The sequence below is a fragment of the Pseudorca crassidens genome, chromosome 16, assembly GCF_039906515.1.
Source record: "Pseudorca crassidens isolate mPseCra1 chromosome 16, mPseCra1.hap1, whole genome shotgun sequence".
NCBI lineage: Eukaryota > Metazoa > Chordata > Mammalia > Artiodactyla > Delphinidae > Pseudorca > Pseudorca crassidens.
In genome coordinates this window covers 22,409,766-22,436,877 of record NC_090311.1, presented here as the reverse complement: position 1 = coordinate 22,436,877, position 27,112 = coordinate 22,409,766, and the positions used below count along the sequence as shown (strand labels likewise).

At 40.0% G+C, this 27,112-nt stretch overlaps 1 protein-coding gene across 5 annotated transcripts in view; it reads right to left on the bottom strand.

Annotated features, from left to right (window-relative positions):
* Nucleotides 1-27,112, bottom strand: part of SORCS1 (sortilin related VPS10 domain containing receptor 1) — a 660,265-nt gene that overhangs the window by 71,602 nt on the left and 561,551 nt on the right. For all 5 annotated transcript variants that reach the window (XM_067709470.1, XM_067709467.1, XM_067709469.1 and 2 more), the window contains one exon: nucleotides 9,970-10,141. In XM_067709470.1, the coding sequence (XP_067565571.1) occupies nucleotides 9,970-10,141 (172 nt within the window). The remainder of the gene's footprint in view (nucleotides 1-9,969; nucleotides 10,142-27,112) is intronic.

The window sequence follows — 27,112 nt, the reverse complement described above, 5'->3', positions numbered from 1 at the left end:
TCCCTCATTGAATCTTCATCCCTAAAAGACTCAGACCTAAAAGACTGTTAAAATTTGCCTAGAGTCACAAGATTAGTTTGAACCAAGCTCCTCTTAACTCCACGTTCATCACTACTACCTCTTGTTCAGAGGACACTCAAAGTATTCCATGTGCTCATGCCCAGATGGATGCTGAAGAATGGACTGACTGATATGTAAAACCAGAGAGCGTTTGTAAGCCTCAGTAACTAAAACCCATTAGAGGAATGCCAGCACAGATCAAATTCTTCATTAAACAGTGATGTGAGAGGAGCCCGGTGTAATACTCCACACTCTAGAAAACACCATGGAAGCTACAAAGTGCATTTATGAAGACCTCTGATGATATGAGTGTTTGACAAAGAGTGAGATGGCTGTAAACAGGAATCCACTGCTGACACTATGTTGGAACTGCCATTTTATAGTGGTCAACCGTGTCCTTCCAGCACAGGACAACACCAGTCTATGATAAAAGGCAGTTGCACATGCCCCATCTTCTGCTCCTAGCTCTCCTAGCATCCTTTCCAAGAGGTACTACTATTGCTGAATGCTGAGGCTGCTGCACCAGATCAGCTGGGAGTGTTTCCTGGCTGTCTGGTTTGAAGCATTCCCTATGTGCTTCTATTCAGTTTCAAAACTGTGGTCTGGACATAATCCCAAGATATCTAGATATCGGCACAATTGCAAAATATAGACTCAACCTCCTTCCCTTGCCTATTCAGAGATGCTTTTCAATAGCACAGGCATCTCTCCAGATATGCAGACCTCGGGCTTCTCTGGGAGCAAAGGCAACAGTAAACTTGGATGCTTTGACCTGAAGGGAGAACATTTACAACAGTAAGGGGGGTTATCAACGGGGTTTTATGATTTCACCAGAAAACTCAGGTCTGACAAGGCCAGTGATGCCAGGAAGACCAGGCTATGGACCCACCAAATAATTTGATTGGATACGTATTTCGCCTTCGCTCTGATGAAATACAGATGGCTTGACCCTTCTTTGAGGATTATGATCCTTGGAACTTGCCTAACTAAATATCCAAATACTTCTGGATCTAATGCTTAGACCAAGAATTTCCTATTAGAACATCACAAAATGGTTTAATCCTTCACTTACAAATAAGCTGTAGCACCATGTGTTTAAATGAACAGCAAATTTCCAAATTTCATTTTTATGTCTTCTGTACTTGTCTGGCTTAGCATGGAACAGAACACCACGAGTCAGGAGGAACACTTGGCTTGTGTAAGTAGACAAATGACCATAAGCAAAGGCCTCCTTACTCCATCTGGACGTTGTGGTACTGAGAGGTCAGAACCTTGATCCACTGTGCTTTCAAAACCCTTTTTAGGTGGTAAAGGGCGTTGCTATACTGTTACCGCTATATGGTGTCTTCAGGAATCACCCCAGCAGCCTTTGGCGGGAAAACTATGGGGCTGCCCAATGACCTAAATTGTATAAATGTTTTTGAATGACTTAAAAAAAAAATCACTCTCAAAGTAAACATTCAGGTATGTCATAAGAACAAGTTACATTTTGAAAGAAAGAGTAGTAGGAAGATTCCTTTAGGAATAAACCTACAATGAGTTTCTCCTATTACTAAAATATGTAATAGAAATATGTTGACCTTATTAGAAGAAAGAAAAACAAAGAGAGAAAAGCCATGATGAATTCTTCGGGAAAACTGTAGAACATGCATAAAATTTGGAGAAGAAAATTCAAATTGCTCATAATCGTACCAACCAGAGATCACATTGCTACACTGGTGAATACCATATTAACCAATGATAATGTGTGTGCGTGTGCACACGCGTGCACACACACACACACACACACACGATAACAACGGCAATACTGAAATTATTACACTGTTTTATGCTCTGCTGTCAACATTTTAAATAGCTTTCAGAATTTTTATACCCAGCATCACTTGGTGGACTTAATTGAGTCATGAGATCCTGTCTATGAAATGGATATTTGATTTCTTGCCCTGGATGTCACTTCATCACTTTTCCAAGTTATTAAGTTGTTATGAGATGTAAGTGACTTCACAGAGATCTATAGAAATCCACATCTCTATATGTGGAAGAGGTGCCCTAAAGAAGGCAGGTGGTGACCTGAGAGTTAGAAGACCTGGTTGAATGCCCCTTGAAATGCATTTTACAATTGGACCTCAATTTCTTTAGCTATAAAGATGGGCAGATGATGATGATCCTAGTTGTCATTTCTAGGCCAGGTAAACTGTCGTTTTCATAATTCTATTATTCCTGTAATTGGCATTATTGGACATCCACACATATTCCAACATTCCTCCAGGCTGCTGAAATAATCTCCGCTCTTCGGCGGAGATGCAGAACTTATCCAAGTGCTGTTGTCACGTGATGGAGACTTCCCATTGCACGTGAAAGGTGGGTTACACAGTGGAATGAGCTGGTAAGACAGAGAGCCATGGAATAATGAATGGCAAAGTGCAAAGCCAGAAACCTGAGGAAGTTACACACTTGGGCAAGAACTGTGTGGTTTGGTGAAGCCCTGATTCAAGGGGTGGTGGACACCAGTGTTGGAGGGCCTGAAGCAGACAGGTTGAAAGATTGAAAATCCAAACTGAAGACCATTTCATGACTCCTGCCCTTGGGATATTCACTGTACTGGATCTCTCAGTAACGAGCCAAGTATCTCTCTTTGCTTGTCAAGGCAGACTGAAGTTCTTTGCAAACATCTATTCTCTGAAATCCTAAAGAATAGAAATACACCAACGCATGTGGACCAGTATTGAGGAGAGAGAACAGTAGAGCCTTAGAGAGAGCTGCTAACCTGAATACAACCTGAACTTCAGGCATCAGCCCTCTTAAAGACAACCTACATTGCCTGCCTCATTTCCTTCTTTCCTTTTTAATCCGGAGCAACAAGGGGGAAGAAATGAAGGGCTCAATTACCTTGCTAGAGTCAAAGAGAATAAAGCTGAACAGAGTAAGGAATTCTATATGCATGAGAAAGGCTCTTAAATCTCCATGGCTCACTGAAATCAGCTCCCATTCCTTTGTGTGGAAGAAGAAAACAGCTGAACCTTCTGAGTTGGATCTGGGCTGGAAAGTGACACCTGCCTGGACTTAACACTTCCTGCTAACTCTTTATACCAACTCTTTCTGCAGATGAAAAAGTAGATCAGATTCCTTTATCAATTCAACAGATAAGTGTCTCTCGCAGACACAAAAAAATTATCAAAAGTCAACTTCTCTATCATCCGATGGCTGGCAGCATCCTGCAGTATTTATGAAGTGCTATTACATTGTGGTTACTTTTATGTGGCCATAAGTCTTTCAATGTATGTGAAATTACAGCTCATTGAAATCCATTTAGTGAGGACACAGCCTTCACATTTCAGAGTTAAATCTCACAGAAGAAGTTATAATCATAAATTTTCCTTATTAAGTTCCAGTCTTTGTATGTAAATTGAAGTATTAAAACAATGACATACGGATCAAAGTTTTTAATTTTAGTCCCTTGCTTCAGATTTAATTTAAAAGTCTTAAATTATGCAGCGAATTGCATCTCTTTATTCTTACAGCTATTTAAAACAGATTTAATTATTTCCCATAACATGCAGACACTACTTCTGCCTAGCAGTCCTCTCAAATGAATGCCTTCCAAAGCAGTTTTGTTGAGTTCTTAAGACTGATTAGGCCCTTTGCCATCCATCCTGTGCCTTCAGGTTCTCGCGTTGGATTTCTCTAGAAAGCCGAGTTATCACATTGAAAGTCAGACTCACTAGGTGCTCATTAGTGGTCCAGAGGACGTCCATCTTAAGCAAATCTTCAGACAGAGATGCTACCTCTCATTTCTGGGGTCTCACTGCAAAACACCGTCGACTGGTTTCCTAAAATTCAGGTGTCGTAAATGTAAAATGTTCGGCTTCCTAAACACAACTTCATGGATTCCTCCTCTCCCTTCTCGGTTGGTTCCTGGATCAATGTTCTTTGTCCTTAAGAAAACAGTGGTGCATAAATGCATAGTGTGAGTGTGAGTGTGTGTGTGCATGTGTGTGTGTTCTTGGATCTGCCATAATGAGTGAGTCTGGGATGGAAGCAAGACTGGCTCCTTTGCCTTGTTGCTTCTCATGAAGATTCTTTTATTATGGTAAATTTGGAGAGAATCCTCAAAGCAGTAGGGATGGGGTTCCCGACACGGGAGCTTTTCATCAACTTCAATAGAATTATGCGGTTCTCTGAGTAACCAAGCTGTAGGATTTTGAAGGACTTGTGTTATGATGTCATTGTGTCACCTAGATGTGGGGGTGGGCTCACATGCTATTTACAAAAAGGGATTCCATTTCCTGCATTTGTCAAATCTGCAAAATTTTGGCTCACGCACATCCTATCGTACATGGAGTTACAAGTTGGCATCAGTGTACTTAGCCTTTGATTATCTTCAGTCAATAAGAAGTTCTCTTCTTTGCTCTGGTTTTAGCAAGGTTTTCATTGATATTCTTATGTCAGAATTAGGACATGCACTAGAACAGACTAAAGGAAGGGATCTGGATTTCAGATGAAGACTTTAACATGTTTGGGATGTTATTCAAATTTTAAGAGCCTTTTTCCTTTTAAGTTTAGACTTTATCTCTACACTCCTTGGGGAAGCCTATCCAAATCCACACACATTTATTGAGTTCCTATCACTATTGTAGGCATGGTAAGCAGAGATGCTAGAGCTGCAACCAGGCAGGATATGATTCCTATCTTAACAATATTGATCATTTATTGAGATGCCAAAAAAGGATGACTGCTATTATAGATCAGTAATATAGATATCTATGATAATCTAATGTAGATCATTATTATAATTTAATTAAGTAAATTAATTTTCTTTTTGTTTTGAATGAATACAAAATATTTAGTATTTTCCATTTTGTGTGTTTAGATTTTTACTTAAAACTTGATACAGCAGAGGTCCTAGTTAACCCAAAAACATGTAGTTCCACAAGCTGAAATATGTCCACTCATAAATGAAAAGTACATGACATAAAATTGGAACTCAGTAAAATATTTGTTGAAGAACAAATAAACACACATATCTAACTAGTTGGTGGAACGGTTCAGTCCTCAGGTCTCTAATGCTTTAGTTGATACGCATAGGAGATGGAGCCTACCTGGAGGGGTTTTTATGTAAGTAACTGGGGACAAAGAAAGGCGGGGGGGTTGCATCAGTCCCCAGTCCAACCTAGCCTCGCAGACAGAAGATAAGTCTAGAGGAGAAACTTGAACGAGGAATAAACCATGAGACACAGGACGATAACATATTATACTGGCTTGGAGAGTCTTCTGCCCACATCTCATTAATCACACTACGGTGTCATATCAAAATGTAGCAGGGACTTCTTGGTCCCTTTGGCACCTGGAGGACTTGCTGCTTTAGGGGAATCAGAAGCATGGTATTAATATCCCTATAGTTATAAGGAACTGGCACTAGGTATGGGGGTAAATCAGATACTCTATTCAAAGTAAATTCAGGAGCAACAAATTCAAATGAGAAGTGAACTCATAGAAATTTTAAGGAGGATGTAGAGAACCCATGTATTACCAGTAGCACATGTCAGGAGTTTTTGTTTGTTTGGGTTTTAAATTGAATTTAGCAATATTATAACCTAATTCATAACCTAAGACTCAGGAGAAGTTTGGTATACATGGATGTTAAAGTCCTTGAGTACTGCGTTCATATCCTATGTTTTCCAACATTCTTTAGAGTGGATAAAACAGCACTAGATACACTGTAGCCATTCAATAAATTGCAAAGAGGAGGATTTGGCTTCTCTCTTTGCTGAAATGGTTTTCAACAAGCTGATCTCAAGCCATGAATATTCTCAGAAAATCCAGGAGGAAACTCTTGATTTACATGTTGACGAGTGTCTAAGAATACAGCACAGCAGCCACAGCGCCGACTGGCTTGGGTGTAGGTAATTTTGCCTGTTCTTTCTACCCCTTGATCTTTGTTACTCCTGCCAAGCGTCTCTAGAGAGCCTTAGGAAATACATGAAGTTCTTTGCCAGAAAATGGTTGTTTCCACCATAGAGAAGCAGTAGAAAGGCAGGAGAACATAGATCCTGGATTTGACTCCTGGCTCCATGACTTAGTAGCTGTGTGATCTTAGGTGAGCCATCTATAAAATGATAATGATAATATCAATACTTACTCGCATAGGGCTGCAGTGGGATCTAAATGAGACAATCCATGAACCACTCATAGACTGGACCATAGTTAGTGCTCAGTCAATGTTGGACATCTGAACCATTATCATGTCAAGTTTCAGTGCTCCTCAGCTTCTCTGAGACACTCTGTTGTCCTGTATTCTGCACTGTTTATCACACACCTCAGCCATGCCTACGTATATAATCCAGAGATTAATAGAGAAACTGAGGTTGTTTCTGTAAGGCGAGCTTGTGACTCATTAGCACAGGATCTCACAATCAGATGTGACGTCTCCAGGGCCTCTTGACATGGGGACAGTCCTTAGGGCTTGGTGCTTTATACTAGGAGGCAAGAGCATCAAGGGGCCAATTCTGACAGGTGCAGGCAGCAGACTCATCCCTGCTGCTGTAGCTTTGCCCATTCGCGTGGAATGAACTCACTCGTTATTTTTTCCCCCTTTTTGTGCCCAGAAGGCATGAATTTACACATCTTAGAACCAGATTCCCCAATCTGTTCCCACATCACCCAGCCAAGTTTGAGACGCCTGATCATCTTGGTTACATGGAAAGCAACATTGAACAGATGAGAGCCTGGCCTCTGTCCCTGGAGGCTGTACAGAGGTTGGAGTTGACCAGGCCTGATTGCTTGTTTCAGATCTTGCTCTACTGTATTCTTCAAAATGAAATAAAAATCTAAATTCTGAATCCTGCTCCAGCATTGACATCTGCTGCTTCAAAAGATGATGTTCTTCTGAGTATCATAATGAGGTTCCTCATGTCTCTGGGAAAGGTACCTTCACCTTCATCATAGGATACAGGATTGGCCTGGAAAATGAATCCCTCCCTAACAGTTTTCTTTTTCCTTCTTGTTTAATGACCTAAATACTAAGTGTTTTATTTGAATTTCTAAAGTGATTTTTAAGTAAGCTTTTTGTGGAACATAGTACACATAAAAATATGCATATTGTTAAATACACAACTTGAATTTTACAAAGTGAATGTATTTATTAATCACCAAGAAATTGAAAATTGCTAATATCCCCAAAATGCTCCCTTCCACTCCCCCTTCAAAGGTGATAATTATTCTCATTTCTATCACCATCAATCAGTTTTGCCTATTTTTTGCAGATTAATTAAGTAGGCTCACATAATATGCATGTTTTTCAGTCTGATTTCTTTAGCTCAACATCAGCTGTGAGATTCATTCACATTTCTGTGTGTAGCAGTAGCTTATCGTTGGACGGTATTCCATTTTCTATGTGTACTGGCACTTCTTCATGCTGATGTTGATCAACATCAGTAATGATATCTTTATTTTCTATAACTTCCAAATGCTTACTGCCTCCTATTGATGACTGCTGTGGGGTTAAATTTTATATCTTATCCCATATTCATAAACATATTAATCATATCCAGGCAACTGTTCTTTCCTCTGTTGCTTTTTTCCTGTTCTTGGTCCTGTTTCTTGATATATCTGTAATTATTGAAACACCCCAACTTTTATATGCAAAAAACAAGGAAGGCCTCTGATGTGTTATTTTCCTGAAGAGGATTTGTTATAGCTTCTGACAGACATTTAAAATGGGGGGAAATCACTCTAGCCCTTCAAATGTCAGTTGTGATTTCAGGGTGTAGAGTCTGGTCTACTTCTGTTTTGTCCTTACTCCTAGCATAGAGCTCTCCAGAAGTCTCCAGAACCTAGTCTGGGATCGTTCACCAGGGCTTTCCTCTTGATAGTCCCTAACCTCAAACTTTTTATCTCCCCCAAAATGTAATACTTCTAAAACCTATGTTTGACTTCACATCCTCTTAACTGACTACTTTCTATTTTGTCTGTATCCCTCAGATATTGTCAAATAACTCAAGGGAACAAAAGACACAGAATATTCTATGACTTCTCTATGCTTTCCTTCTCTCTGTGTTTTGACATCATCAGTCCCAGCTGACCGGGTAACCCTGAAGTCCAACCTCTATCTTCCCAGGCTTGTAAGTCCACCAACAGATGTTCAGCCAACACTTTTCACCTCACCTTCTGAAAGAAAGGTGAGAATCTGAAATCTGAAATCTGGAATCTGAAAATCTGACCTCTTATGCAGTATGATGTATGAATTGGCAAGGTTCTTGAGGGGAGATACAGCATAAAATGTTAGACTCATGACAATGAATTTTCCATCTCTCAAGAAAAGAACTGTAGCTTCTCAAATCCTCTTTCTCCTTCTGTGTGTATGTCTGCCTCTCTCTTTCCCACTCTCTCTCTCACTCTTGCTCCAAATAATACATGTATGTCTGGTTTGCAGCAAGCTAGTCTGTCATAGCCTCAGGCAGAAGTCCCCATAGATTTATTTCTGGGAAATGCAAGCAATCCAACTGGTCTAAATTGGCCCATCTCTTTCTAGTTCCAACTGAAGAACTTCGGGGAACATTAGTATTTAGAAAACTGAGTATGGTTAAAAGGCACTTATTAAGGGGATAGTAGAAAAGAGTATTAGGTTAGAGTAGTGGTTTTCTAAGTGGTCCTTGAACTAAAAGCAACAGCATCATCAGAGCCAGGGTTGCAAACTCATTTAGCTCACAGTTTTTTCTACAGGAATTAAAATACTAAGTATTTTGAGTAAACCTGACAATGTAATCCTAACTGCTTCATCTTTTCCCCTTCAAGTCACACTCTAGAACCTCTCAGACTGGTCTATCCCTCTTGATGTTGCCCTTGTTTCCTTCTTTTTTTTTCTTTTCTTGAAGCATGATACATAACCTACCACCTTGTTAGAAATGCATACTCCTGGGTCCTGCCTCAACCTACTGCATCAGAATCTTTGGCGATGGAGCCCAGGAAACTGTTTTAACATGCCCACCAGGTAATTCCTATGCATATTAAAGGCTGAGAGCCACTGGGCTATCAGAAGAGGATGGGGTAAGTCACTGTTGTATATCTTCATCCTGGTGTCATTATGAACTTTTAAAATCCCATTGTATTCACAAGGCCTAGCACAGTGTTGGCCATATTTTAGGTATTCAGAAAACATGGTTGAAGGTAGCATATCTGATTTAATAATTGAGATAATTTTATGAAAGTGTTTATCCTTTAGAGATCATCTTCCTCATTTACAAGATGACAAACACACCTGTGTACATTCTAAAATATATAACATAAATGTCATCTTATCCTACCATCTAAATACTCACAAATTTCAGACAATCATAATTTGGCAAATAATAATTGATGCTTATAATATCCCTGAGGTGTTATTAAAAAATAAACCTATTAATTGTCAAAGAAATTATACTCAATTATGTTAGATTGGCCTTGATGCTATGTGTATGACCAGCATGTTGCCTTTAGAAAGAAAAGCCAAGACTTCAGGTTAAGAGAAGAAGACAGCATTAGCAGCTTCTAGGTTAGTTCAGTATGTATGTGTGTTAAGTTATTACAGGAATATCACTGATGTATTCTGAGAAAACATTTTGCTAAAAGTGCCAACAAGGCAAGGTTAAATCCAAAGAGAATCCCCAGCAAGTGAGAGATTCAGTAAGAGAGAGAACAACTTACAATGAAATTAAAATAATTGAAGAAATGTGTCAGAGAAAGTGAAATGATAACAACAACATAAACCAAGGAACTAAAAGTAGAATAAAAATTTTAAACAAGATTTAAAATTAAAAAAAATATATATATATATATGTAAACCAAGACAAAAAGATATGTAAAGGGAGCCATGACTCCTTAGGAAAAATCACTGCCTCTAGAAGGTAGAGGGGAGACGGGCCTCAGTCCTACCTCTTCCAGCTGCACCACGAGAGTAACATTGTGCCCTTGTTCCGCTGTCAGCTTTCCATCAGCGGTGACGATCCGGAGCCCCCGCGGGGCCTTCCCTGGGCACTTCTGTGGTTTGGCCGTGTACTGTTCTCTCACCCCATCAGTGCAGTTATTGGAAACCACCTTTCTATACCTAAATGGAAAAAAAGAAGGTCAAATTGTAATCCCGCTCATGATAATTTGGATCACTCCCAACTTTTTAAATAAATTTTTATTTATTTATTTTTGGCTGTGTTGGGTCTTCGTTTCTGTGCGAGGACTTTCTCTAGTTGCGGCGAGCGGGGGCCACTCTTCATTGCGGTGCGCGGGCCTCTCACTGTCGTGGCCTCTCTTGTTGCGGAGCACAGGCTCCAGACGCGCAGGCTCGGCAGCTGTGGCTCACGGGCCCAGGTGCTCCGCAGCATGTGGGATCTTCCCAGACCAGGGTTCGAACCTGTGTCCTCTGCATTGGCAGGCAGATTCTCAACCACTGCACCACCAGGGAAGCCCCACTCCCAACTTTTGAAGCTGAACCTTCTGCTTAGCCTTGAGGGCTATCAATAACTACCTTTCCTGTTGCTCTGAAGATTACAGTTTATTCATAGAAAGTACCCAACAGAGAGCCAAATCGTCATACGAACACACTGTATCTATTATTAACATTTTAATTTTCTGCTTTTATTTATTTAGTTAATCGATGAATCAAATCAATTCACTTTGGAGCTGTGGGAAATGCATAGCAGCAGTAGAAGACATGGTCCTTCCTTGCCCTCAATAAATTTATAATCTAGCTGAAAAGATATACATGGATAATCTAGGAGATACTTCAAAGGCTATATAATTAAGGGTTAGAATGAGTAATAGATATTGCAAAGGAATGTGTAGTTCGGAGAAAGAATAGATTCTTACGCATTATATGCCTCAACAGTAGATACCATACAAGATGCTGTACTAATGGTACAGTGCAGAAAGTTGGCTAAATTTGATAGTTTTTAGTCAATATCTCATGAGGGGTTATACTGCCGAAACAGTTGAAACCTCACATTAAGGAGACTTCAGTCTACAGATAAGTAAATCCTTCCAACTGTTTTGCTTTTCTCTTCTTGTTTTAGCTTTAATAAGAAGAAAAAAGAAAAAGAATTATCCTACAAATTTATCCTATACAATTGATCAGATTCAGAGTAAATTAGAATCTGTGGGTTTTAAACAACTAACCTTTAAGACTTCTGAGGTTCAGTGTTATCTATTCATGATCTTTTTTGTGTGTGGAGTCCACAGCAACAGCTTTGTGTATTCATATATTTGATTTCTCAAGTCTACCTGCTTGAAGTTATTGGTAGAGCTCACAATGGAAGCAATCAAAGTCCAAGGTCTTTCCATTCTTCTAGACCAGGAGTTGACAAAACTTTTTACATAAAAGGGAGTAAATGTTTTAGCTTTGTAGGTTATATAGTTTTTATCACAAGTATTTAGCTCTTTGGTTGTAAAACAAAAGTGGACATAGTGCACGAAAGAATGATTGCATCTGGATTCTAATAAAACTTTATTTACAAAATCTGGTAGTGTGCAGGCCTGCAGACTATTATTTTCCAACCCCTTCAAATCTAGCCAAAGTCCTTTCTCTGTCCCTAAATCTCAAGAATGACCACCTAAAAGCAAGGTTGAGAAAATAAAATTAAATACTGTCTGGGAAAGTGCTTTGAACACTGTGGATCACTGCGAGGCCAGTTATTAATATTAAGCTCACCTCACAGGGCAGTTCTAAGGATGAAATGGATTCATGTACACAGAACACTTAAAACGCCCCTGACAATTAGCAAGTGCTTATGAAATGCTGTCAATTATTTTTATTTAACATTATTATTTATCCTACCTGTTCACAACCTTCATGGATTCCACTTTCTTTAGGACACGTCAAAAATCCTCTGATCTTGCGAAAGAAGCCTTTGTTTTACTTTTCTGGACTCTTTCTTCCCAACTAGCTCATTCTGCCAAACTTCTCTTTTCCACCCTCTTGAAAGTACTTCCTTTCTTTTGTTCTTTCTGCTTCCATGTCCTCCTGTATGCCTTATCAGCTGCCTAAAACTTACCCACACTTTATTTTATTTTTTGAATTTTATTTTATTTATTTTTTTATACAGCAGGTTCTTATTAGTTATCCATTTTACATATATTAGTGTATATATGTCAATCTCAATCTCCCAATTCATCACACCACTACTCACTCCCCCTGCTGCTTTCCCCCTTGGTGTCCATATGTTTGCTCTCTACATCTGTGTCTCAATTTCTGCCCTGAAAACCGGTTCATCTGTACCATTTTTCTAGGTTCCACATATATGCGTTAATGTACGATATTTGTTTTTCTCTTTCTGACTTACTTCACTCTGTATGACAGTCTCTAGATTCATCCATGTCTCTACAAATGACACAATTTCGTTCCTTTTTATGGCTGAGTAATATTCCATTGTATATATGTACCACATCTTCTTTATCCATTCGTCCTTCAATTGGCATTTAGGTTGCTTCCATGACCTGGCTATTGTAAATAGTGCTGCAAGGAACATTGGGGTGCATGTCTCTTTTTGAATTATGGTTTTCTCTGGGTATATGCCCAGTAGTGGGATTGCTGGGTCATATGGTAATTCAATTTTTAGTTTTTTTTTTTTTTTTTTTTTGGGTACACGGGTCTCTCACTGTTGTGGCGTCTCCCGTTGCGGACCACAGGCTAGGGACGCGCAGGCTCAGCGGCCATGTCTCACAGGCCTAGCCGCTCCACGGCATGTGGGATCTTCCCAGACAGGGGCACGAACCCGCGTCCCCTGCATCGGCAGGCGGACTCTCAACCACTGCGCCACCAGGGAAGCCCCAATTTTTAGTTTTTTAAGGAACCTCCATACTGTTCTCCATAGCGGCTGTATCAATTTACATTCCCACCAACAGTGCAAGAGGGTTCCCTTTTCCCCACACCCTCTCCAGCATTTGTTGTTTGTAGATTTTCTGATGATGGCCATTCTAACTGGTGTAAGGTGATACCTCATTGTAGTTTTGATTTGCATTTCTCTAATAATTAGTGATGTTGAGCAGCTTTTCATGTGCTTCTTGGTCATCTGTATGTCTTCTTTGGAGAAATGTCTGTTTAGGTCTTCTGCCTATTTTTGGATTGGGTTGCTTGTTTTTTTAATATTGAGCTGCATGAGCTGTTTATATACTTGGGAGATTAATCCTTTGTCTGCTGATTCATTTGCAAATATTTTCTCCCATTCTGAGGATTGTCTTTTCATATTGTTTGCAGTTTCCTTTGCTGTGTAAAAGCTTTTAAGTTTCATTAGGTCCTATTTGTTTATTTTTGTTCTCATTATCATTACTCTAGGAGGTGGGTCAAAAAAGATCTTGCTGTGATTTATGTCAAAGAGTGTTCTTCCTATGTTTTCCTCTAACAGTTTTATAGTGTCCGGTCTTACATTTAGGTCTCTAATCCATTCTGAGCTTATTTTTGTGTATGGTGTTAGGGAGTGTTCTAATTTCATTCTTTTACATGTAGCTATCCAGTTTTCCCAGCACCACTTATTGAAGAGACTGTCTCTTCTCCATTGTATACCCTTGCCTCCTTTGTCATAGACGAGTTGACCATAGGTGCGTGGGTTTATCTCTGGGCTTTCTATCATGTTCCATTGAGCTATATTTGTTTTTATGCCAGTAACATACTGTCTTGATTACTGTAGCTTTGTAGTATAGTCTGAAGTCAGGGAGTCTGATTCTTCCAGCTCTATTTTTTTCCCTCAAGACTGCTTTGGCTATTTGGTGTCTTCTGTGTCTCCATACAAATTTTAAGATTTTTTGTTCTAGTTCTGTAAAAAATGCTATTGATAATTTGATAGGGATTGCAATGAATCTGTAGATTGCTTTGGGTAGTAGAGTCATTTTCACAATATTGATTCTTCCAATCCAAGAACATGGTATATCTCTCCATCTATTTGTATCATCTTTAATTTCTTTCATCAGTGTCTTATAGTTTTCTGCATACGGTTCTTTAGTCTCCCTAGGTAGGTTTATTCTTAGGTATTTTATTCTTTTGGTTACAATGGTAAATGGGAGTGTTTCCTTAATTTTTCTTTCAGATTTATCATCATTAGTGTATAGAAATGCAAGAGACTTCTGTGCAATAATTTTGTATCCTGCAACTTTATTGAATTCATTGGTTAGCTCTAGTAGTTTTCTGGTGGCATCTTTAGGATTCTCTATGTATAGTATCATGTCATCTGCAAACAGTGACAGGTTTACTTCTTCTTTTACAATTTGTATTTTTAAATTTCTTTTTCTTCTCTGATTACCATGGCTAGGACTTCCAGAACTACGTTGAATAATAGTGGTGAGAGTGGACATCCTTGTCTTGTTCCTGATCTTAGAGGAAATGCTTTCAGTTTTTCACCATTGAGAATGATGTTTGCTGTGGGTTTGTCACATATGGCCTTTATTATGTTGAGGTAGGTTCCCTCTATGCCCATTTTCTGGAGAGTTTGTATCATAAGTGGGTGTTGAATTTTGTTGAAAGCTTTTTCTGCATCTATTGAGATGATCATATGGTTTTTATTCTTCAGTTTGTTAATATGGTGTATCACATTGATTGATTTGCGTATATTGAAGAATCCTTGCATCCCTGGGATAAATCTCACTTGATCATGCGGTATGATCCTTTTGATGTGTTGTTGGATTCTGTTTGCTAGCATTTCGTTGAGGATTTTTGCAACTATGTTCATCAGTGATATTGGTCTGTAGTTTTCTTTCTTTGTGACCTCTTTGTCTGGCTTTGGTATCAGGGTGATGGTGGCCTCGTAGAATGAGTCTGGGAGTGTTCCTCCCTCTGCTATATTTTGGAAGAGTTTGAGAAGGAGAGGTGTTAATTCTTCTCTAAGTGTTTGAGAGAATTCGCCTGTGAAGCCATCTGGTCCTGGGCTTTTGTCTGTTGGAAGATTTTTAATCATCTCAATTTCAGTGCTTGCGATTGGTCTGTTCATAGTTTCTATTTCTTCCTGGTTCAGTCTCGGAAGGTTGCGCTTTTCTAAGAATTTGTCCATTTCTTCCAGGTTGCCCATTTTATTGGCATATAGTTGCTTGTAGTAATCTCTCATGATCCTTTGTATTTCTGCAGTGTCAGTTGTTACTTCTCCTTTTTCATTTCTAATTCTATTGATTTGAGTCTTCTCCCTTTTTTTCTTGATGAGTCTGGCTAATGGTTTATCTACCTTGTTTATCTTCTCAAAGAACTAGCTTTTAGTTTTATTGATCTTTGCTATTGTTTTCTTTGTTTCTTTTTCATTTATTTCTGCTCTGATCTTTATGATTTCTTTCCTTCTGCTAACTTTGGGTTTTGTTTGTTCTTCTTTCTCTAGTTTTTTAGATGTAAGGTTAGATCGTTTATTTGAGATTTTTCTTGTTTCTTGAGGTAGGCTTGTATTGCTATAAACTGCCCTCTTAGAGCTGCTTTTGCTGCATCTCATAGGTTTTGGATCATGGTGTCTCCATTGTCATTTGTCTCTAGGGATTTTTTGATTTCCTCTCTGATTTCTTCAGTGATCTCTTGGCTATTTAGTAATGTATAGTTTAGCCTCCATGTGTCTGTGTTTTTTACGTTTTTTTCCCTGTAACTGATTTCTAATCTCATAGTGTTGTAGTCAGAAGAGATGCCTGATATGATTTCAATTTTCTTAAATTTACTTAGGCTTGATTTGTGACCCAAGATGTGATCTATCCTGGAGAATGTTCCATGTGCACTTGAGAAGAAAGTGTAATCTGCTTTTTTTCGGATCGAATGTCCTATAAATATCAATTAAATCTATCTGGTCTATTGTGTTATTTAAAGCTTGTGTTTCCTTATTAATTTTCTGTTTGGATCATCTGTCCATTGGTGTAAGTGAGGTGTTAAAGTTCCCCACTATTATTGTGTTACTGTCAATTTCCTCTTTTATAGGTGTTAGCAGTTGCCTTATGTATTGAGGTGCTCCAACGTTGGGTGCATATATATTTAGAATTGTTATATCATCTTGGATTGATCCCTTGATCATTATGTAGTGTCCTTCCTTGTCTTTTGCAACATTCTTTATCTTAGAGTCTATTTTATCTGATATGAGTATCACTCCTCCAGCTTTCTTTTGATTCCCATTTGCATGGAATATCTTTCTCTATCCCCTCACTTTCAGTCTGTATGTGTCCATAGGTCTGAAGTGGGTCTGTTGTAGACAGCATACATATGGGGTTTTTTTTTGTATCCATTCAGCGAGCCTGTGTCTTTTGGTTGGAGCATTTAATCCATTCATGTTTAAGATAATTATTGATATGTATGTCCCTATTATCATTTTCTTAACTGTTTTGGATTTGTTTTTGTAGGTCCTGTTCTTCTCTTGTGTTTCCTACTTAGAGAAGTTCCTTTAGCATTTGTTGTAGAGCTGGTTTGGTGGTGCTGAATTCTCTTGCTTTTGCTTGTCTGTAACGGTTTTCTCTATTGAATCTGAATGAGATCCTTGCCAGGTAGAGTAATCGTTGTTGTAGGTTCTTCCCTTTTATCACTTTAAATATGTTATGCCACTCCCTTCTGGCTCGTAGAGTTTCTGCTGAGAAATCAGCTGTTAACCTTATGGGAGTTCCCTTGTATGTTATTTGTCGTTTTTCCCTTGCTGCTTTCAATAATTTTTCTTTGTCTTTAATTTTTTCCAATTTGATTACTAAGTGTCTTGGTGTGTTTTCCTTGGGTTTATCCTGTATGGGACTCTGTGCATTTCCTGGATTTGGGTGGCTATTTCCTTTCCCATGTTAGGGAAGTTTTCGACTATAATCTCTTCAAATATTTTTTCAGGTCCTTTCTCTCTCTCTTCTCCTTCTGGGACCCCCTATAATGTGAATGCTGTTGCCTTTAACGTTGTCCCAGAGGTCTACTAGGCTGTCTTCATTTCTTTTCATTCTTTTTTCTTTATTCTGTTCCGCAGCAGCGAATTCCACCATTCTGTCTTCCAGGTCACTTATCCGTTCTTCTGCCTCTGTTATTCTGCCATTGATTCCTTCTAGTGTATTTTTCATTTCAGTTATTGTATTGTTCATCTGTTTGTTTGTTCTTTAATTCTTCTAGGTGTTGTTAAACATTTCTTGCATCTTCTCTGTCTTTGCCTCCATTCTTTTTTCTGAGGTCCTGGATCATCGTCAGTATCATTATTCTGAATTCTTTTTCTGGAAGGTTGCCTATCTCCACTTCTTTTAGTTGTTCTTCTGGGGCTTTATCTTGTTCCTTTATCTGGTACATAGCCCTCTGCCTTTTCATCTTGTCTATCCCTCTGTGAATGTGGTTTTTGTTCCACAGGCTGCAGGATTGTAGTTTTTCTTGCTTCTGCTGTCTGTCCTCTGGTGGATGAGGCTATCTAAGATGCTTGAGCAAGTTTCCTGATGGGAGGGACTGGTATTGGGTAGAGCTGGCTGTTGCTCTGGTGGGCAGAGCTCAGTAAAACTTTAATCCACTTGTCTGCTGATGGTTAGGGCTGGGTTCACTCCCTGTTGGTTGTTTGGCCTGAGGCGACCCAACACTGGAGCCTACCTGGGCTCTTTGATGGGGCTAATGGCGGACTCTGGGAGGGCTCAAGCCAAGGCGTACTTCCCAGAACTTCTGCTGTCAGTGCCCTTGTCATCACGGTGAGACACAGCCACCCCCCACCTCTGCAGGAGACTCTCCAACACTAGCAGGTAGGTCTAGTTCACTCTCCTATAGGGTCACTGCTCCTTCCCCTGGGTCCCGATGTGAACAATACTTTGTGTGTGCCCTCCAAGAGTGGAGTCTTTGTTTCCCCCAGTCCTGTTGAAGTCCTGCAATCAAATCCTGCTAGCCTTCAAAGTCTGATTCTCTAGGAATTCCTCCTCCCATTGCCGGACGTGCAGGTTGAGAAGCCTGACTTCGGGCTCAGAACCTTCACTCCAGTGGGTGGACTTCTGTGGTATAAGTGTTCTCCAGTTTGTGAGTCACCCACTCAGCAGTTATGGGATTTGATTTTATTGTGATTGTACCCCTCCTACCATCTCATTGTGGCTTCTCCTTTGTCTTTGGATGTGGGGTATATTTTTTGGTGAGTTCCAGTCTCTTCCTTTCAACGATTGGTCAGCAGTTAGTTGTGATTCTGGTGCTCTCACCAGAGGGAGTGAGAGCATGTCCTTCTACTCTGCCATCTTGAACCAATCTCCCTTATCCACACTTTAAGTGGCAGCTTACCTCCTGTCTTGTCCTGACTATGATAGTAAAATCATAAGAAGTTCATATTTAGAGAGTGCTTAATATGTTCTAGTCATTGTACTAAGTTCTTAACATGATTTGCCTTCAGAATATCCTTAATAACGAAGGTATTATTATTCCCAATATACAGATGAAATTAAGATTCATAGAACTTAACTAGTTTTCTCAAGACCACACAGTTAGGACCCTAGATAATTTGTCTCTAGAATATATGTACTCTTTACCACTGCACTCTACTTCCTCTTTAACTGGAGTGAGATATGTCCTCTAAGCTCTTACAGGAATCCTTATGATTTACTTGATAGGAGTCATTTATGCCTTTTATGATTTTCTTCCTGTGTGACTGTGAACTTTAAGCTCCTAGAGAGCATCCTTGTGCCCCAGACATGCAAGGCTGATAATCAGGAGGTTCACACTGGGATGACTGTACGAGGTTAAATGTGGAAATATCTGCCTAACAGTTGGGTCTTACCACTGCCCGAAACCCTTCAAGCATCTCACCCACCAACCCAACTATGCTGACCCCTATCCTTGGAGTCCCTGCTTCTCCTGGCAATCCAGAAGCAAATGCGTTAATACCTAGAACACCAGGAAACCTCCCAAACCCTGCTCCCACACTAAGATCCCTACTCATTCTGATAGGTCATTGTCCTATCTGAGCATCTTGAACATCACCCCATCTGGTATTTTGAAAAGTCCATTGTAGATGCTTATGACTGTACGCTGATGTGAAAGAAAATAAGCGCAGATAGGAAAGAAGAAAAATACTGTACAGACACTGGAGAATGGTGACATTCTGTTACCAGCAATGGTAGCAGAAAATGACCAGCAATGTCACACGGTAATTATGGCATCCCAGTGAGTTAAACTCACTGCGTGTATCAGAAACATGCATCAGAAACTCCCTGCGTGTTTCAGAGGCAAGGCACTACGCAAATTAAAGGCAGCTTATAATTTTTAATCACTTAGCATCCAAGCACACCTGTGATTCTATCTTGGTGAGCAGCTATGAAGGCATGGGCCCACCATCACCAGTGGAATCATCAGATAGAGAACATTCCTTTTGTTTGTCGCTGTTCTGACCAGTCATCGCCACAGGCTTTTCTGAATCCTGCAGCAGCAGGAGTCCTGCTTAAACCCAAAGCACGAATCCATCCCTCTGGGATTCTGCCACAGAGAAGACTGTTGGTAATTTAAAAAAAATGCTCATTAAAAACCATTCTGAAACCATTTTATTTCCTGGATGAAAATGGCATCACATTAGCCCTACCAGACCAGTCCCCGAAATTTAGAAGAAAATTGTGCAGAAATACAGAGTTCATTTACTCAAGTAAGCACACACCTGCATTACAGAATGGTTCAATTTTCATCCCAGCAGCAATCCCTGGGTCTGAGTTACATAAATGAATAATACATTTAGTATGTTATTAAATGGGGCTGCTTACCTCTGTAATAACAAGGCAACTTATGATTATGTTGGACCTAAGCTCTGAATATTACTGGGATGCATTTAGTTAGTAAAACATTCTTCAATCTGCCAAGAATAAAAATGTTTTGTAATGGCAAGGAAGTCTTTGTACAATTACTGAAAGGAAACATTCTGCAAATATACCTTTGATATTACCGACCGTTCATCTGTAGATAGTGTCTTGTTACTTCAACAACCCCAGTTTCAGCTTCTCTCTTCCTTCCTTTCTTGATACTCCTCTGTCACCTTTTCCTTTTTACCCCTACTCTCTTTGATCTTCCTTCTGGCTGCCTGCCAGTCTTAAAAAAAAGAGGGAGGCCATAGTTTTTCTTTGTCAGAGTAAAACTGGAAAAAACATTGGAAGTCTTCATATCCTGTGATTTTGCTATTCAGCAGTTCTTTTTTTAATTTATGATTTTGTACAGATGTTTATGGTACAGATGTTTGATATAGATGTTTATGACTATTCAGTGTATGCTAAGTTGACAGTATAGTCTAGTTTAGTCAATCACAACCCTGTATGTGATGTCAAGACCCTGACCCCAGAAATTATGGTTTACTTGAGAATTCTGGGCATCAGTGTGTTTTGTTTTTAAGTTCCCCTGGTGATTCTAGTGTGCAGCCAGGATTAAAGATCACTGCCCTGGTGGTTCAAACTAGTGTTGTGGAACCAAATAGTCTGAGTTTAAATGCAGGCTCTTACTCATTAGATACACTTGGGCAATTTACCCAGACTCTAATGTTTGGGTTCTCTGCATGTAAAATAGGGATAATTACAGAATCTTTCCCTAAAATTCTTGGGAGGATTAAATGAGATAATGCATTCAAAAGGACTTAGCATCGAATCTGGCACATTGCAAGATCTTAATAAATGTTAAAATATCAAAAGGTAGTAAAAAGTCAGTATTTAAGGTTTTAAATATTAGCTTGCTCTTATACAGCAAGTTCCCTGAAAATAGAAGCCATGCTCTTACTGCCAAGATTATCTTCAGATCAAATCAGACCACATCAATTCCTTCCTTAAAATCATTCAAAACTGCCTATGGCTTACCCATAAAGGGTAAAGTTCAGGTTTAAAGGAGAGCTCCATGATCTGTCCTCAATGCATTTTTTTTTCAGCTTTAGCTCTTTCCACTTCCTGACATGCTTCCTGAGCTCAGGCCAGGCTGAAGTCTACATGTCTTCTTCTGCCTGTGTTGTTCATTCTGCCTGGGATGGTCTTTACTCTGTCAAGCTTCTATTCATTCATTAAAAATCAGTGTAGAGGGCTTCCCTGGTGGCGCAGTGGTTGAGAGTCCGCCTGCCGATGCAGGGGACACGGGTTCGTGCCCCGGTCTGGGAAGATCCCACATGCCGCGGGGCGGCTGGGCCCGTGAGCCATGGCCGCTGAGCCTGCGCGTCCGGAGCCTGTGCTCCGCAACGGGAGAGGCCGCAACAGTGAGAGGCCCGCGTACCGCCAAAAACAACAACAACAACAAAAATCAGTGTAGAAATTATGTTTTCCTATGATGTCTCCTCTTTTTTCACAGTAGTTGTTACATGTAATGACCAAGAAAGAGCTAGAACTCTAGGTTTTCTTATAGTCAAGGTAGGTCTTGTCACTGAGCTCTGTTAACCCTCATTTGTGCACACGAGAAAAAATTAAATAGTTTAATTTCTTGGCTTGTACTATCTGTCTTTGTTTTCAAGGGAAAACCACCTTGTTACAATGACACTTAACTTGAAACGAGACATGGGGCAAGCCCTGGGGACAGAGAAGGGAGCTGGTTCTGCGGACGGTGTATGGCTAGCACTTAAAATCTTTCTAGATCCAATGTGCTCATGTTTCAACAATAATCTTACGTAGCAGCCATAACCCCAACATTCAGAAAGAATAGGGTTCCATGGCTGACTAAGCAGGTTCTCCAAGTTTCTCTCTTCAAGGCAATAGCTCTCAGGACGTTCCCCTTAAACTGAGTAAGCAGGCCTTGGGATTAGGGGACTCTACTCAGACAGAAGACTAGGTTGAGGGGAGAAAACTTCTCTTGCATTAAGCAGGATGGAAGCACAAGTCATTTAATTTGAACAGTAAATAGAATGTAACTTCATTCTGAATGCCAACTTGATGAAGTGAGACATATGGCCACGTTAAACTAAATGACAGCATCAAAAATCACGAGAATGGCTCATGGAATCCACTGCTAGAGTCAACTAGTTGTACAACAAATTTACAGAAGGAAAATTTCCCTACTTTTAAGCATCTGCAGTCCGAGGAATCCTAATACTGAATCATTTCAAATTGGTCATGAACGTGTCAGAACCTGAAGGGGTCTCAAAGACCATCCAACAGAATCCCTCTGTTTGCACATAAGAAAAAAAAGAGATGCAGTTTAGAGGGCTTGCCAAGCTCACACAGGGGGCAAGTAGTGGTTATGGGCCTTGGGACTGAGTTTGGAACTCTCCTGCCATAATGCCATACCACGCGGATGAGGACTGTTGTTGTCAATACCATTGATGTGGGCAAGGACAGCGATGTGAGGAACCAGATCTCCACATACACCTTCTTCATTACAACCCTAATGCCATCCCATAACAATATGGGAAAATGCATCTAAGAAAGATAGTCTGAAAAATCAACTTTGTAGCCACAGTTATGGAGCGTTTGCTGTGAGACTGCACGGGTGAGTTCCAAGAAAACAGTTACTTGGGTCCTTGCAGTGCTGGGTCTATAAACAATGCAAGTGATTTCCTTCCTGTGGACTTGAAACACATGCACCACTTTTAGGACCAGTTATTCTCTGTGATGCACAGTGACAAATCTTGCTGAATAAATCAGACTGAACAGCAAGATTCCTATCAGGATCAGAAATGGGATCACTTGGGAAATGACCACAGCCCCCAAGAGACCCTGGAAATAGCAACCCCAGAGCACAGTGGCAGGATAACCAAGGTCTAAATGTTTTCATAGCTGATGTAGAAAGGAATATGTTTCTAGAAAGCATTTTTATTTATTTGTTTTTTTAACACCTTTATTAGAGTATAATTGCTTTACAATGGTGTGTTAGTTTCTGCTTTATATAGAAAGCATTTTTAAAACATTCTAAATGTGTGTTGACAGTATGGGGATTGCTATTTTGCTATACTTTATGTGTATATATTTTTTCCTGGACCTACTAAGTATTTTTATATAGATACTGAATTAATACTATTTTAAAATCTTTTTTTTAACTTCCTGAGTAAATATTCCCATTGAATATTGAGAAACTAACCCTGAGGATCAATAAGAACTGTCACTGCACATTTACATTCTTTCGGGAGGGATTAATGGCTCCTCTAAAGAAACTCCACAGACAAAAATTTCTATACCCACTTTTTTATAAACACATCTAGAAATCTCTCTGGCTTAACAGCAAAAAGAAATCTGTCCCTTGAGAAGGTTATCTTGGCTTCTTAGAATAAACCAGCCCAATGTCTACTTTATTTTATATTTACAGAATCTTTTACGGTTGGCATGAAACAAGCAACATCCTAGTTAATTTGGCAACTTAAATTTGTATCATGTTCCCTGGATCCACAACAGCATCAACAAGATTTAACCATATATAAGTACAACTAAATAAGCTTGGGCTTCTGTCTGTGCAAATTGAGATATTTATAGTCATCGATGGAGAAACAGAGGAATGAATTTGAGGTTATTTCAGCACTAAATGCCAGAGGATATACAAATGAATACTGATTTCAAGTTATTTGAAGAAAAGGGACTCGTTCACTAATCAGGTACACGTGTTATCTGCCTTGAGTGGTGCTGGGGGCCGACGTGTGTTTCGATGTACAGTGGATACTAATCATGTGACGTTATGAGCCTACACAAGCTGTTATTTCAGTTTTACCGATGACCAAACAAGGGCTTAGGTTAAATGTGTCCTAGATCTCAGTACTGTCATGACTATTAAGTATGAAGTAAATGTCTGGACTATAGATACACAATAAAAGGAAGGTTCCCCGTCCTTTTTACCTTCACTCCAGAGGACCCCTTCACCCCAAAAGTCCAGAGGCTGGTGATGGCATCTGCATTTTGTAAAGTGACTACTATCTGCTAGGCACTATGCTTCATATACAGTATCATATTTAATCAACCTCCAAAAGCAAACAGCAAAATGTTATAGGTTACGAAACTAAATCTCAAAGAAAGGAAGTCACTTGCTAAAGGTAAATGGCAGAGATTGGATTAAGACTCTTAATTTGTTTCATTCTAAAATAACTCTGTTTTTCACCAAACAACACATTCCCCGTTTGAGTTCACTCTGTACCCACAACAGGCTGAGGCCCCATTACCAGTCTCCTTGCTTTCCATGGAATGGCTTGTGGAAGGCATGAAGGAAAGGGTGAAAAGAGGCAGGGAGAACGTGGTTAGAAGCATGCTCACACGCTGTCCTGTGGTGTGGACATTGGACACCTGAGACCACTGGACCAAGCCCTAAGGACTGGTGGCTACAGCCACCTAGAGGGACATTCTGTACCTATTTCAATACTTATTCCAACTCTCTTTTCTAAGACTTTGCTAAGAACTGAAACAAAAACTGCACACCTGTTCACTTCTACACAGTGAAGCTGGTAACAATTTTGGCATCTCCTTGAAATAGCATTTCTATTGGGAATAATAATAACCAATGCTAGAATGTTTCCATCACAGTGAAGTGAGTGAACCTGAGAACACTTTATATATCCAGGGTAATAAACTAACTGTGAGAGCAACCATAACCATTTACAAAGTGAGGCCTTAAAAAAAAAAAAAAAAGGAAGGTTTACCTACATGCTTTCAAGTAAACTCGCAGAAAGGTGCTACTGGCAGATTTGCTTGTTAAGCTTGATTGACAAGGGACGATTGTTTAGTAGACCTGTTCAGCTCAAGCTCTGATTGCATGGCTGCAGTCTGTGCCCTGCCGTAAGAGACTGGGTGAGGCAAGTGAGGTGCCTGGTGAGTGAAATCTACGGAGGCAAGAACTCTCAAACCAACCCTGCCCTTGTGATTCCTCTGCACTTCATCCCAGCCTGAAGCTAATACAGATTCTGTGCTGACAACCCGAGATGGTCGTGGATGGCTTAAAACAGGCATTGCAGGGACTCAAAACGGGGCCCAATGGCTCCTTAATTCTATAGACTTCCAGGCACAAACGTCAGGGCTTGTCCTTGAGAAAACTACCGACATGGCCTTTTCACCTGGATCATCTCTTGTTCCTTTGCCTACAATAACTTGCTTCACACCTTCTTAACTTGGGAAGTCCTGCTTGCCCTTCCTCTCGGTGTTTCCTTACAGAATCCATTGGTGTCCGTGTTTTACAGGAGGGTGGCAGTTAATATAACTGAATCTCTCATGTGTGGGACTCACAGGCAGTGCGTGGGCAGGAAGCTGGTGTTTCAACCCTTAATGGGGGAGGTATTTGGCAATGCCTGGATACTCAACTCTAAGAAGTAATCAGCTGACTGGGTGGAATTTGCTTTAGGAGCTATCAGAAAGAACTTCAATTGCCAAAGAGACTCTAATTATTGTTGTAGGGTTTTAATAACAATTATTATGTTATGAGAACGCTAACTGCAGCATTGTTTATAGCGGCACAAAACAGGAAATGACCAAAATGTCCATGAAAGGGATGACTACATAATCCCATGTGCTTGAATCCTAGGGAGTTAAAAGAAATTAGATGGGGCTTCCCTGGTGGCAGTGGTTGGGAGTCCACCTGCCGATGCAGGGGACACGGGTTCGTGCCCCGGTCCGGGAAGATTCCACATGCCGCGGAGCGGCTGGGCCCGTGAGCCATGGCCGCTGAGCCTGCGCGTCCGGAGCCTGTGCTCCGCAGCGGGAGAGGCCACAGCAGTGAGAGGCCCGCGTACCGCAAAAAAAAAAAAAAAGAAATTAGATGGAGAGTAGCCTTATATACTCTGACTTGGAAAGATGTTTAAGTTATGTTTTTGAATGAAAAAGGGAACTAGTAGAACAACATATCTAGTAGGAAACTGCACATAAAAACAACGTAATTAATTTTGTATATTTTTTTCTTGGCATAATTATTCACTGACAAATGCAAAGGAAAGTGTTTAGAAACATGCATATCAAACATGCACAAGTGTTAGATCACACTTGTGTGGGAAAGGGGGCCAGGACTGGGGTGATAATCTAAACTGGCTTTTTAAACAGAGAAAACATGTATATTTTTTTGTAATTAAACATCTGTAAGTGAAAAGCTAAATATTTAATGGCAGCATCGTAGCAGCTACAACAGATGACTGAATCTGTGCTTATGAAATGCCACTGAATCAACATAGAGCCAAGGGACATCTGGGGTCAGGGACTGGAGTGGTATTCAGAAGGGCAGAAAGTCCTTTTTCAATTTCATCTACACTTTCTCTCTTGCCAACTCTTGAGCTGGCTACAGACACCGCAAATGGGAATTTGATGATACTGGGGCCTTCCGTGAGGGTGATTCCAGGCCCCTGTCCCAGCTAATGGTCTTCCTATTTCTGATGCAAATGTGTAGTTTAGACAGTATGTTGATCTGCGGGGTTACGATTGATACCCCTGTCCCCAACCTTAGCCCATACGGCGCTATGCAGGTGGTCACTCTTCCACCTGCGAGCCCCTTACTTTTGAGAGCAGGGCGTTCATCCTATCTGCTGATAACTGGTATTAATCATATGTTCCTTTTACACAAACTTGCTCACTGATGCTGATGCTTTTCTGCAGAAAGTTTAAATGGCATGGATGAAACCAGCAGATGTGGTAACTCAAGAAAAATCCCTTAGGGGCAGACGCTCTCAGGTAATGCCCACCGAGAGGAACAACCTTCTGAGAGCGGAGGTGGAGCCCTAGGAAGTAATATCTGTGATTGTGTGATGAATAAACATAACTGCACTGACAAATATTTATATACCTGGACACATATTGCCAAACCACTTTTTTAATGGAAATGTTAGTTTTATAGGGCTAGATGAAAAATCCCATTGAATAGAATATTATAAATTATTCATCTCTGATGTTTCATTTTATATAGGTTAGGATTTATTTGGGTTTCACATACTGAGTTCACCAAAGGAACGGTGAAACCTATTTAGGGGTAGCTGAAAAGTGTGTGTGTGTGTGTGTGTGTGTGTGTGTGTGTGTAAATATATGTATATAATTATAAAATTAAAATACATATATATTCTCAATAAACTGAAAAGTGAGGGGTCATCAGCCTTCATTCTGCCTTATTACAGTGATGTGAGTCGCATCTGGAACAATTAGACCCCTCTGTACTTCAGCCCCCTCTCACTAATACCAAAGAGACAATAGTATAACTCCCCTGACTGACAGTGAATAAAAATCAATTCTGAAATTAGCTTCAGGGGCTCCTAATGCCCTTTACAATGTCTAA